Source organism: Camponotus vicinus, unplaced genomic scaffold (genome assembly GCF_025532165.1).
Source record: "Camponotus vicinus isolate PSW18456_S1 unplaced genomic scaffold, iyCamVici1.0 SCAF_6, whole genome shotgun sequence".
Classification (NCBI taxonomy): Eukaryota; Metazoa; Arthropoda; class Insecta; order Hymenoptera; family Formicidae; genus Camponotus; species Camponotus vicinus.
The window spans coordinates 2,200,193-2,214,660 of NW_028141978.1; the positions used below are offsets into that span (position 1 = coordinate 2,200,193).

General features: G+C 39.7%; 1 protein-coding gene across 2 annotated transcripts in view; it reads right to left on the minus strand.

Annotated features, from left to right (window-relative positions):
• The window catches only part of Delta (neurogenic locus protein delta), a 78,494-nt gene that overhangs the window by 11,727 nt on the left and 52,299 nt on the right, over positions 1-14,468 (minus strand). For both annotated transcript variants that reach the window (XM_083102061.1, XM_083102060.1), the window contains exon 4: positions 6,097-6,348. In XM_083102061.1, the coding sequence (XP_082958187.1) occupies positions 6,097-6,348 (252 nt within the window). The remainder of the gene's footprint in view (positions 1-6,096; positions 6,349-14,468) is intronic.

A 14,468-nucleotide genomic window follows, 5' to 3' on the forward strand; every position in this document is an offset into this window, starting at 1 on the left:
AATACAGGAAATGGGATTAACGTACAGGTGATGGTACCCCGGTAACGATGGACGCGTATTCCATTTCCTTATCGGACAAGTAAACCGCGAACGAGCGACTCGGTCGAATTCAAGGGGCGCGTACGACAACCTTCTCCTTCCTGACTTCCCTCCGGATGCGGGCCACTTAAACACGACGAGAGTGACGCCACGTGCGACGTAAAGCGTTTACCACGCGTCTCGATGTAAACTGTGTCGATCACAGTTTTCCCTGTCGTATAACGCGAACGGGAAAACCACCGATGGCTATCAATCAACTGATCAGAGCGGATATTTGCGGACGTGGAGACAAGAGATACGTGACAAAATTTTATTACCTCCGCGAATCGTCCGTTCAGATTTCTTCCTGTCTCTATCGAGTATGAGACAATCGATTATGACTCTCGTAGGATTCTCTTACGCGTGAACAAGATTGTTAAAAAATGCCAGGCAAAATTTATATTCAGGAAGATATATGATACATCGATATGTCGGGAAAGCTTACTAGGACAACGTTATCACTCATTACAAGGTGCAATTAAAGTTTGCCAGGCTGGCTCGAAAATAAAAGTAACGATCTCGCCCGGAGAAAAAGAAAGATCCCGGTGCGCTCGGTCAATGAAGGGGTTGAGAGGACGGCGGCGGTTCAACGTTTCCGACGCGGTTCTGCGCAGGGCCGGCGAGCAGGGCCCCGGCAGCGGCGGCGACGAGGGCCCCGTGACCTTGGCACCGAGCGCAACGGCCCGACTCGCCACGGCCGGACGGACGGACTTTGGTGCGGAGCGGCTTCGCCGCGCGCTAAGGAGTATGGTATTTATAGAGCGAAGAACGAGAGAGAGAGAGAGATGCGGCCCCCCTCGATCCCGCCGTCAGGGTCTCTTCTGCTGATCTCTCGTCCTCCCCGACCCGCCGACGACGAACGACCGAATCGCAGAGATTCCACCAACGAGAGATTCCTCTCTGCCTCTACCACCTTTTCTTCGTGCCGTTGGCGGAGAAGAAGAAAAGGGAAGAAGGGTCTTTCTTCTTGTTCTTCTTCTTCTTCTTTCCTCGGGAAAGGGAGGAGTAGAGGGGAACGAGTGACTAAACAAATCTCGTAAGCCGCGACAAATCTTGCCCCTCGAGGATTATTTACGGCCGATTCGCGACCGCGCGATTTTTCGAGATAAAACCACGCGAGGTGGACTATAAATTCACCCGGGTGTTTCGCCCCATCTCACGCCGGGAACCTTCGGAGCCGACCAGAGTCGTTCCGAGAAGCCGAGAAGAAGATATCGAGAAGATGTCCTCTCGCGCGTTTTATTCGACGTGATATTTAAATGATTACATTCATCAACTCAAAAAGAACCCAACAAAATATCGAATCATAAATTTACGTAGCCGACATTTTTCCGAATTCTTGATTGATGTGAATCATATTTTTAGAAATATTGCAAGCAATGAAACCGGTTATTAGGTCAGACTTGTAACGAGATGAATTATAGTAGCAATTTTCATTTTAACTTGATTGTAAATTTCACTGCTGATTGGAAGCATTAATTAACTCGTTTGAAGTATTAACTAGTTTGTTTTCATTTTCGTATAATCAAATCGACCTAATTAAATATCTGTCGATTATATATTCTGCTGCATACATTAGTCATTATTACTTTATCACAATTGTTGATTAAATCGTAAATATTCTAAAATTATGCACGCGTTGACATGAAATCAGAGGAACTCGTTCATTTTGAAATTTTTTAAATTCCTTCCGAATAAAAAAAGAAACTTGAATTCTATTTTAATTTGAACATGAAAAAAACCAATTATTCCACAAACTGTTATTCGATTAACGACACCGAGAATTTAAAAAAAAAAAGTTGCAAATAAGCGACGAGTGTAATATTGGATGGTGAAATATGCAGACTGGGTTATGAAATTCATCGGTTCCCTTTAAATTCCCGACCCCGGGCAGATAAAGAAAAAACGCGACAAAGAGAGAAAAGCTACACATGTAGCTGCAGTCGGTGTTGCACCCTACGAAATTCCCCGGTTCCGCAACGTACTTATTGATTTTCTATCCCCGGCCAACCGATTTCCCTTCGTCAAAACGGTCACGAGACCCCCGATGATAAAAAACAGAACACCGTCCATCCATCTCCCCTTTATAACTATCAGGCTCTGTCTCTCTCTTTCCGCCTTACGAAAAATAGCTTCTCGGCCACATAGTACCTGCTTCATTGTGATCTAACAAGTTAGTTTGAATAGTTATTTGAATTTAGTCAAATCTAACGAATCGAGATAGTTGGAAAATAAGATGAGATTTTAAAAATTCTCAAATTCTCTGAATTTCTGACTCTTACAATCTTCTTTTCTAAGAAGATTGTAAGAACTAGGATTTTTACGGCCGGAAACTGCAGCTATTGTTAAGTGTTAAACGATGTGGCCGTCAAGTGACGCATCCTTAGAAGTTTACAGCTGTTATTCTATTATTAATGCCTTCTTTTTTGTTAAGACTTGACAGATTTCGATGATTATTTTTTCGAATTCGAACAGCTATAATCGAGCCATGAAAGAAGGATGAGTAGTAGTAGGTAGGTAGAAAATTCGGTCAGGTAGATGAATAAGAGGAGAGAAGAGAGACGTATTCGGAAAAACGTTTCGTAGCCTAAGGATGGCAAAAAACTATGGGGATGAGAGAAAAGAAGGAGAACATAGAGAAGCCGGAATGGAAGTGGACTGCAAACGTAAGTCCGGAGCAGCTGTTGGTTAAAGCACCGACCTCGGTGCAGCTGTCAGGCCCCGACCCGTTCGGGCCTCTCTTTCGTTCAAGCCTGACTCTCTTCGCGCGTTGCCAGCTGCTTTCTGTCTCTCTCTCTTTCTCTCTCTTTCGCCCCGCGTGCCCGCTAACAACCCCCGTATAAAACGCAGTCGCACCCCCGAAAGAGCCCGACTCTGCCTGCGGCAGACTATTCTTAACTCACCCCTCTCACCACGGGGGTTAACGAGACGAAAGATTAACCCTTCGCCGCTTCTGCAGTGAATTCATCGAAGCGGTTGAGACGGAAATGCGTTCGGCAATTCGGAGACGACTTTTTGGGTAGGAATCGATTAAACGAAATGCTATGGAAGTATAGATGAAAAGGTGGCGAGAGAAGTCAAGGATGAGGTAAAGGTCTAGACAGATTTAATGCGTTTGAAAAGATATCACTGATACTCGAGAGGTAAAAATTCGCTTATATGCAAAATATAGTGTCATATAAATCAATCTGTAATCAAATTCCTGATACTTAACTTTAATAAATTAAATGTATAAAGAATGCTCTCATGTTTCTGCGAACATTGCAAATTTTTCACGGCGAATCGAGAGAGAGAAGAAAGAAAAGTATTGCCAGAATTCGGGAAGATACGATGCGGAAGTAGTGAAGTTGAACGCGAGATACCGCGAACGCGGATATTTCTTGTTTTAACGAAGAAGTGAAAGTTCTTTTGTGTTCTCGCGAGACTCGTTCCGAGGGAGAGTCTGCGCCGTCTGCGCCCCGCTCGTGATTTAAATCGTCGTATATTTTCCGACGTTTCGCGGCGACAGTGATTTCACCTTCTTAATAGGCCGCATAATAATCCTATGGGAACCATATTACGGTAACGAATAATCGACCATTTTCGTCTCGTGTTATCAGTCAAATATCTCTTTTAATTCTTTCTTTTTCGCCGTCGAAAAAAATGATGGAAATTACAAGCGCGATGTTAATAAAGATCAGCTGATTGAGTCGGCTTAAAATTCTTATATTAAACTCCATTCTTTTAAGACGTTGGAGAAGATGGGATATATAGTAAAGTCTATAAAAGATGATTTCGCGGGCGATCGATTCCTCGAGGAATGTCCACGAAATGAAGTGTAAGCAGTCCATTAGTAATCGGTGCGCGAACTTTGTCGATCGCGACGAGCGCGCCGAGCGGCGTCGAGAGTGCAACGACCGGGGGACCGACGGGCCCCACACGCGGGGAGACTTCGCCTACGATCGATCGGTATCGAGAAAGTCTGGAATTCGGGATCCGAGAATTGGCGAGGAAAGCTTGTGGGAAAGCGGAGACATTAATCGCTTCATATAAGAGCAGAAATGTGTACTTGTAAAACCACGACTTATCTCCGTGCAATATCAAAATCAATCGTGTATTATTTTATAACAATTTAGTTGTTATTCATGTATATTTATGTATATTTATTATGTATATTTATATTTTAAGTTTTGGATTAAATTTTGGAGCTTCCTATTTTTCTCGTAAGAAATTATAAATTATATTATGCAGTTAAATGATGTACCGTTATTTTATATATTATACATTAATAATATGTGTTATTAAATGTAATATAGTGTGTTATAAATGTAATGAATATTCGAATACAATAAAATTTCATTAACACGAATAATTAACATGACAATGACTTATCTGTGATATTGTATTATTATATGTAAGTAATGTGTATGAAGCATAAAACTCAAAGTTACAGGAGAGAATTACAATAATATGATTTAATTTCATATTAAATAAGAATTTAAATGTCAAGTATACAAATTACAGCTATTTGGGAATAAATTTAAAAAAATATTAAATAATTTTTAGTCCCACATTTTGCGTTATGTAGATTCCAATTTTTCATTCAAGACCGGAAAGTGTGATGAATTGTAGAACCCAACTGCGTAAATTTTCCGAATCTGTCTTCTATATGAAAGTGAACGACACTTGTGGCGTGGTTCGCCTATTGTCGCGAGGACAATTCGGCACAATCTGACCCGGGTCTCGAGTTGCCTGAATCAAAAGGCGGATGCGACGAAGCCGCTTCCTTCGCGAATGAAAACCACCTTTGTACGTGCACAGGTACGTAGTCGAACACCAGGTGCGGATACGTACCTGTACGTATCAAAGAGAGGGAAAGAGAGAGGGGGGGGGAGAGAGAGAGAAAGAGAGAGAGAGAGCCGGGAGCTTCGGCGTCGACGACTGTCCGACTCTAGCAACACGGCCATCCCCATTCGACTCTCGCGTGGAGTCTCCGAGGAGTGAGCGAGGACGAAAGAGAAAGAAAGAGGATAAAGAGAAAGAGAGAGACTGCCACACACGAAGGCAGATTTCGCCTCCTCTCGCCTCCTCCCGCCTCCATCGCTCAACACAGTCTCGGATCATTACACGTGCACACAGATTAGTTAGTTCTCGGTCGGCACGCAGGTACGCGAGAGAGAAAGAGAGAGTCGAGAGGGCGAAGGAGGAGAGGGATGCTGCTGTTGCTGCAGCAGTCGGGTCGCGCGGACAAGAGGAGGGCGAGAGAGCTCGAGAAGAGACGAAAGACGAGAGAGAGAGAGGGAGATACTCGCACACGCGCGAGCTTAAGCGTGGGAAGCTGCTGCACGCTTCGAAGTCTCGGCGCACCGGGCCTCTCCTTCGGTCGGGCTTTGAAACAGAGCGCGAGGATAAGGATGCGGAGAACGTTCGCGCGAGAGTATCGTCGTATTACGTCGAGATAGCGAGGTCGATACTCAGACAGGGATCGATAGGAATCAGCTGCCTGTTAATAATCGCGCGAACTGGCAGGATCGACGAGTTTTTTTCAGCGATCGTTAATCGCGACCGCGAATCAAGAAACTTATCATCGATCATAATCCATTTGTCGATGGTTAATCAGTTGCTTGCTCGATCTTTCAGTCTAAATATATAATTAGCATTGAAATATATAATTATAACTAGGATTCTTCAATTTTGACGAGAGATTAATCTGTCGGACGCGCGTGCAATCGTGAAGGAAAACGCATGGTAAATTAATATCCTGCTACCACTTGAGTAGTAGTTACTGGATGCGATATTATACCGGCCGAAATATATCACCTTTATGTTTTTTGAGAATAACAACTCAAAGTGTATATATTTTTGTCTAGTCACATGTTTTAATAGTAGGTATATAAATTACTTAACAATAGACTTTTCATTAAATAATGAACACAGCAACTTAAGAAAAATTAATTAAATATATATACTTTAAAATTATCCTCAAAAAAAGGTGATATATTTTTGACCGGTACTGTATATGTATAGTTGATGACTTACGGGTGTTGCAATAGTCGCCCTTCCAGCCGGATAGGCAGACACGCTCGCCGGTTGGGCTACAGCTGTAGTGGCCGAAATTGTCGTCCCTAGGTCGGCACAGATTCTCGCATCCCTTGCCGTAATAATGCGCCACGCATGTCACCCTATACTCGTACTCCATCTCCGAATGGGCGCTCCTGTGCTCGTCGACGGTCCACTCTGGCCCGACGTCCAGCCATTTCTGGGTGGTCAGCCGCGTAATCAGTATTTTATCTGAAAAGATCATACGTTCCTTTGAGCGATTTTTCACAATTCAACAATTACTTTCGAGACGAGCGATCTTTATACTGTATCCTAAGACTGTCAATACTTACAAATATGGGGGAATAGTGAATCGCATAGATAATATACAGGATGTCTCATACAAGTAGAATATAGATTGGTTAGGTCATATATTCTGGAAAATGATGCATTTTCGGAAATTTTGCCGGAGAAAAAGATGCTTATTTTTTGACGGAAAATACAATATTACTCTATATATCCTATATAAAACACTTGTATATAAATATACAAACATAAATATATTATTATATTAATTTAAAAAAATTGTGTATATCGTTGCGGCCGAATCGAGATGTATAAGAATAATTACCCAGCACGTCCAGTGTCAGACGGAGCAACGAGGTGCACCCAATGATGCGATCGAAGTGCATCGGCCCTCCGAGAGAGAGAGAGAGAGAGAGAGAGAGAGAGAGAGAGAGAGAAGCAGAGAAAAGGAGAGAGAAAGAGAAAGAGAGGGCAGACCGGACGTTCGTCCGCTATTGCTACTCTGTCGGCGGCACGCATCCGGCACAAAGAGAGTAAGCGTATACCACGTTGCGGCTCTGGGAAAGAGGCGTCCTTCTTCCCTCTCTCTTTCTCTCTGTCCTCGTCTTCGCCTGCGGCTCGTCCTCTCGTCCGGTGTTGTCTCTACTCGCTTTCGTGTAAACTGAACGAGCGGAGGCTACAGAGAGGCCTTCCTTATAAGGGCGCATTATCGTAATAGCCCCGGCAGATTAGGATCCTACTCGGTCGGGCTACTACGCGATCAGGTGCCCTACCGAAAAACCTGCATCTCACGGCACCGGTTTTCGGTGCACGCGCGTCCCGGACCCGCGAACTGGACCCAGGGAAACTGGTAATGTACCAAGTCTATCGCGTGCACCCTCTCAGAAAGGATTTCTGATAAGACGAAAACTATTCTTGACACATTTAATCCCAGTCACAATCTTATGTAGTATAAAAATGAAACAATTTTAAAACAATAATTCTTATTCTTTTCTCTCGAATTAAATAAGATTGTCTTTATAATCTAAAAACAAGAATAATATAAAGAAATCTAAGCTATATATTCTTGCACTTGGAATAATTTGATATTAGCACCAGTAGTTGCGTGAAACCGATATGCGTCTGTCGTCTTTTGTAGATAGTATCAGGATCATTTTATTCTAGATTTAAGAATTTTCCATTTAAGATTAAAATATTTTTTTTTAATGAAAAATATGATCGTCGCTATATCGATCCTATTTTATGATAGATTGAAGTGTAATAGCATTAAATTTAGAAATCTTTTCTGTGGGTGCAGTAAAGGTCAGTGGCGTAGCCGCTTGAGCAAAAGATGCATGGATCGACCTTCGTGCATCGATGAGAATAATGTTCGAAAGTTATCGATGAATGAAGATTGGGAGAGATTGGATGATAAAACTCGAAAGTTATATGACAGTTCGCAAACTTTCCACGATCTCTGTATCTGTCAAATGTACATATTACACATTTCAAGTAAATATTATTTATTTTAAGTATACCATAAGTTTGTATATCCGCAAATATATCACAAGTTTACCACAAGCATTAAATTTAATTGAATATATTCTGAATTTTAGTAAGTGCAGTATTTTAGTCAAGAATATTAAATTAAAACAAAAATTTGGTTTGCTTAATACATAGAGCTGGCGTAAAGTAAGTTTGATTTTTCCTTGATACAACTTTACAATATTCTTGAAGAGCAAATAAATTCTTCTTTTGAGTACATGATAATGAGATTTTCGTGTACTCAAAAGAAGAATTTATTTTCTAACACTTGTGATGAGTATATTTTAAGACTATTATCAAGAATATATTCTTTGATATATTCTTGATATATTCTTTGTTGAAGAAAACTATTACTTAAAAAAAGAAAAATAAACTGAGTAATCGCTTTTCTTGGCAGTAGATATTTTTCTCTGTGTCACAAACGATATTTTTCAGGATTATTATCTGTCGCGTGCGATTGAAATTAATAGGCTTTTTGATAAGAGAGAAACTCGTGTATGACAATTTTTAATGTCGTTCGGTATCAATAAAAGAATCCATATCGTCGCTTAATAAAGTACAATTTCTGATATTGAATATTAATGGTTATTTACATCTTAATTAATGATTAAAATAACATCGTTCGTTATAATTGTCATGTTGTAGACATGATCGAGAAAATATAAGTCGATAAGGATACCCTGCTATCACCTGATAACGCGACTTATTGAAAGGAGTCCTTCGATTAGGCGTCACTGTGCGCGCTCTTTCGCTCTTTGTATCTTGCTCATCGAGAAGGAAGAATGAACGAGCGAAGAAACGAAGAGAGAAAACAAAAGGACTAAAGTTTTCGCCGATGGCGTGCCCGAGGATACTTAAGGAGGGAGCAGCCTCTCTTCCCAGAAGGAAGTGGCGTTTCGTTGCCGGCGAAACAGGAGTCGAGAACGAAAGAAAGAGAGAAGAAGAGCGAGATGCACAGACACGTACGCACATATATATAAGAGGGAGATGAGGCAGTTTACCAGGCTATTTTCCCAGGTGATGCTGTTACGAGTTCCGAAGTTCCGAAAACACCGATCTTCGCACGCTACGCGCGCGGGATAAGCGGCCCGCTACATATTTAATCCCGAGAAATAGAGAAAAAGAAAGAGATGACAAAGAGGGTTTTTTAATACATACATATATTAAAGATAACTGTATTTATAAAAAAAATCGCGCGAGTCGAAAACCAAGAAATATATAACAATATTATTGATAATGTTGCACCTACTACCTTTTGCATTTTAAATGAAATAATTACGGTAATGTTAATATGCGTATTATTTTTATAAATTTTGCCATTTTTATAAAAGAATCTAAACTTTTTATAAAAGATAAGTGTCTAAAAACGTCGATTTTATAAAAGAGAAAAAAAATATGTAAATGTATATCAATATATATCTTACGCAATTTTCAACGATGATTCATTCGATATAAATATCAAAGACTTTCGATTTAGATGACACACATGCGTGCGCGATGCGTGTGAACGTGATAGAAAGTGACGTTCTCTAATGATATTCGCGGAGACGCGGAAAAGGAGGATTAATCCGCATTTATATTCGTCTGAAAGGTGGTTGCGATTACCGATATGTATATGTGTGTATCGGCAAAGTTACAACTTCCTGCTGCCGTTTCCCGCGACCGGACCGTTGGCTAGCACGAGAGAGAGATCGGTTGTTTCTACTTGACCACGATAATACACACCCGGTAAACACCCGGCGTGCTCGAGGCCAGACCGATTCAAGGTATTCATTAACGACGCATAGCAGCGCCGGCGCGTAGCAGACATTTTCTATTGTTCGTTCATTCAGAAACGAGCGGCTGCCGAACAAGGATAGCCCGTAGAGAGAAAGAGAAAGAAATAAGAGAGAGAGAGAAAGCTGGCATATAGCCAGCGGCTACGTCCACTTTTCTGTGCGAAAAAACGTGTTGATTATTTAGCAAAATGAATCGAAAAATCCGACAACGAGCGGCGGATCAACTTCCGACACGCCAACAAAACCGCCTTTGCTAAGATTTAGCGTGTAAATTTCTTAGTAAACGGAACGAGTCACAGACTTGATTTTTTGGCAATTGTGATATAACGCAAATTTTCTTGTTTATATTTATATTTCAAACAAATATGTATAAATGCGATCTCAAATAATGTGAAAAAATTATAAACTCATATATTTTAATTTTTAGAAAATATATTAGTATTTAATCAAATGTTTATTTGCAATTGTTTTTAAATTTAATAATAATAAAGATACTAATAGTAATTAATTTGTATCTTGAAAATATAAGATTAAAGGGCAACAGCACTCGCTCTAAACAAAAAAACTCGCGATTAATGATTAATTGAAAATAATTTCTCTAGTTTTGACAACGATCTTTTGACAAGATCTACAAAAAAGAGATTATTATTTTTTTCATTAATCTTTTCAATCGAGGTAAAACGCGACGATTTTGTTCTCTCCCGCCGATTGACACGTGGAACGCGGAGAGAGAAGGCAGCCAATTATCGCCATCGTTATTATCATGCGAAAGGAGGCAGGTGCGCTCTCCCGAGTGCATCGGGCGATGTGCAACGAGCGAGTCGCGCAACGGTGTCCCGTTTGCGAGTGAGAGAGACGCACGGAGAAAGACCGGCCGGGGAAAAGCGGTTGACAATCGACAGTGACGTAAGCTGCGCGTGTGGAGAGTCACGACCGCTGGAGTGTGTTCCTTTCGCTCGTGTATACGTATGTCCCTGCGTTTGCGTCGCATACGCATCAAATGAAAATGAATAGAACACTCGACAAATCGAGCAGCAAGTTTGGATGCGTCCCAAATGTATCCTGATCCTGAGAGATGAAAGCATGCATGGACGTTATACGCGTGCTTTGTCTTAATCACGACAAATTTGAAGCTTTATTCAAAATGTTATATGTATCGCACGAAATTGCGTGACGTCGAAAATTGATGTGATTTTAATTCAAGAAGCGTACACAATTTTAACTATCATTTTTCACACATGAATGTTTCTTATTCTATCTTGAATAAATATTTAAATTTGTCATATATCTAGTTTTAAACAAACAAAAAACTAAAACAAAATTTAATTAAAGTTATAAAAATAAGGACAATTTTAAATTGTTTTAAAAATATTTGTAATTTCATAATCTTACTTCATTAATGTAAAGTTATATTATATGTATAGAATTGTATATTATTATTATGAAATAGGATATTATCGCACATACAGTTAATTTTAACTATAATCGCAATTTGGAATCGGGAATCTTCAGAGACTTGTACAAGAATAAAAATTCAAAAGCTTCGCAACAAAATAGCAGTCTATTGGGATTTTCCCGCGGGAAGCGTATTTCCAAACAAAATACACGATCCCTTATAAAGATACACATCGGAGCGTCCACTTTGTAGTTAACGAGCTGCTGTTACGAATCGTAGAAACGTAGGCGCTTCCTCGAACACGCGCGTGTTAAAATGAGGCGTTTAACAGTACCTCGGCTGGATATCGAGATCTTGAATTTAATATACTTACCACGCGCTTTTATACGTATCCCACACAAAGCGTACACACCTCGTAATAAACGCTTGTTGATTTCACCGCGAATGAACGAACGAGACCAACGAGAAAGAGAAAGAGAAAGAGAGAGAGAGACAGACAGATTCCCCTCCTTCATCCTCCTCCTGCTCCTCCTATGGCAGATGAATGAAAGAAAGGAAGAGTAGTAATCCGATCGGCCTTTACCAAAACGAGCAACAACCGAGCGCAGAGCCCATCGTCATTAGCGACAAAGGAAACTGGTTCGCGTATAATAAACACCACGACACGCGTGACGAATCGATCGATGAGCCGCCTTTATCGACACGTGTAATCGTTAGGGCGCGACACCTTCCTCCGCCGTGATTTATAAATATCGTCGCATCGTGCTGGAATAAAATTAGACCGGGGGATAAAAAAGATGGAGGGAAACATTCTTTAAAACCGTTCGATACTTATTTAAAGTCCCCCGTATTTTTAGTCGAAACATTTCGCGCGTGCATATCGCGCCAAGAAATAGATCGCTTCGAAATTACTTGGCGATACAATGGATCATCGATATTAAAAATATAAGACACGCGAGAGAAATATCTCTTAAATGGAAAGCGATCTCTCGATCTACGATTGGGATCCACACAGAGAAAAATGTATACTGTATTCAAATATTATTTATTTTAAATGTATCATAAATTTGTATATCCGCAAATATATCACAAGTTCACCACAAGCATTAAATTTAATTGAATATATTCTGAATTTTAGTAAGTGCAGTATTTTAGTCAAGAATATTAAATTAAAACAAAAATTTGATTTGCTTACTGCATAAAGTTGGCGTAAAGTAAGTTTGATTTTTCTTTGATACAACTTTACAATATTCTTGAAGAGAAAATAACTTCTTTCGAGTACATGATAATGAGATTTTCTAACACTTGTGATGAGTATATTTTAAGACTATTATCAAGAATATAGTCTTTGTTGAAAAAAAACTATTATTTAAAAAGTAATTAAACTATTACTAAAAAAAAGTAAAAAACTATTACTAAAAAAAGAAAAATAAACTGAGTAATCGCTTTTCTTGGCAGTAGAATGATATTTTTCTCTGTGCATCTTTGAGGAATGTCGGACGCGAAAGCGGATTCTCACAAAATTTTCGCGACCCGAAGAGCGAGTGCAACTGCAGGAATCGCGAGCGCAGGTGCAACGATGACGCGTGCACCGGCGTGCGTCATAATACGCAACGTAACGCAACGCGACGCGACGGAGTTTATGGAGGGCTAAGAGAAGAGGAAGAGGGACGCGCCCGAAAGGGAAGGAGGCGAGAGAACGTCGGGAGCGGGGGCGGTGATTAGAAGAGGAGAGAAGGAAGAGGAGGTGGTGGTATTCGCCTGAGAAAGGAAGCAGCATCCGAGCAACGCGGCAATAAAGGGCTCGTTTCGCCATCGTGTGCGTTGTGTGGGTATTATATCGCGCCCGGAGCCAGCACGGTAGACGGAGCGCACAATGTAAGTGCTGTATCCGCGATAAGGGTCCCGGGGATAGGTGTGTATCCGGGACATGATATAGTGTGAGGATATACATTAACGTTTCATTTTCGGTCTAAATTAATCTCGACGTGTCAACGTCTAGTATCTTCCCGGAATTCTTCTCCCACGCACTTTCAATTCTAAATTTTCAACCATCTAATTTATAACTCGGTCGAAAACTTGTCTTTTGAACCTTTAAATTAAGAACTGTTCGTTTCCTATCTATTTAAGATGCCAAGCGACAGCTCGATTCCTACATAAATTAAATCGATATCTAACAAGTTTGCTAAATAAAATCTAACAAACGTGAAATAATTAAGGTTGAAATTTCATTTTGTATTATTGATTTTGGTTTTTGAACTAAAAATCTATTTACAATAATAATTACTTTTTTTTTTAAATTTTATAAGCGAATTCCAAAGAAACGATTTTTAACAATTAATGTAAATAAATTGTAGTATCTTCCCGATATTCTTCTCCCACGCACTTTCAATTCTAAATTTTCAATCATCTAATTTATAATTCTGTCGAAAACTTGTCTTTTAAATCTTTAAATTAAGAACTATTCGTTTCCTATCTATTTAAGATGCCGAGCAACAGCTCGATTCCTACATAAATTAAATTGATATCTAACAAATTTGTTAGATAAAATCTGACAAACGTGAAATAATTAAGGTTGAAATTTCATTTTGTATTATTCATTTTAATTTTCGAACTAAAAATCTATTTACAATAATAATTACTATTTTTTTTTTAATTTTTTGAGCGAATTCCAAAGAAACGATTTTTAACAATTAATGTAAATAAATTGTAGTATCTTCCCGACATTCTTCTCCCACACACTTTCAATTCTAAATTTTCAACCATCTAATTTATAACTCTGTCGAAAACTTGTCTTTTGTACCTTTAAGTTAAGAACTGTTCGTTTCCTATCTATTTAAGATGCCGAACAACAACTCGATTCCTACATAAATTAAATTGATATCTAACAAATTTGTTAGATAAAATCTGACAAACGTGAAATAATTGAGGTTGAAATTTCATTTTGTATTATTCATTTTAATTTTCGAACTAAAAATCTATTTACAATAATAATTACTATTTTTTTTTAATTTTTTAAGCGAATTCCAAAGAAACGATTTTTATCAATTAATGTAAATAAATTCCTTTTTTCCGCTCGTGTGACGGAACGAAACAAATTTAGGAAGCTGACAGATTTCGATACGTCAATGATGATTTCATATCAACATCCGCACGCTGGGAAAAGAATCGCAGATGCCGAGAGCTGCAACATATAAGCGGCGTGTCGACGATAAAATCCAGAGGCCGTGCAAGACAACACTCGCCCCGGTTGTAACGCGAGCGTTAACACCGAGAAACATCAGACGGCGAAAACTTATCGTTTTCTTATCCCTCTAGTGCAAGGGATAAAACGTATCTGCTGTGTAAAAAAAGCGCAAGCGTACAAA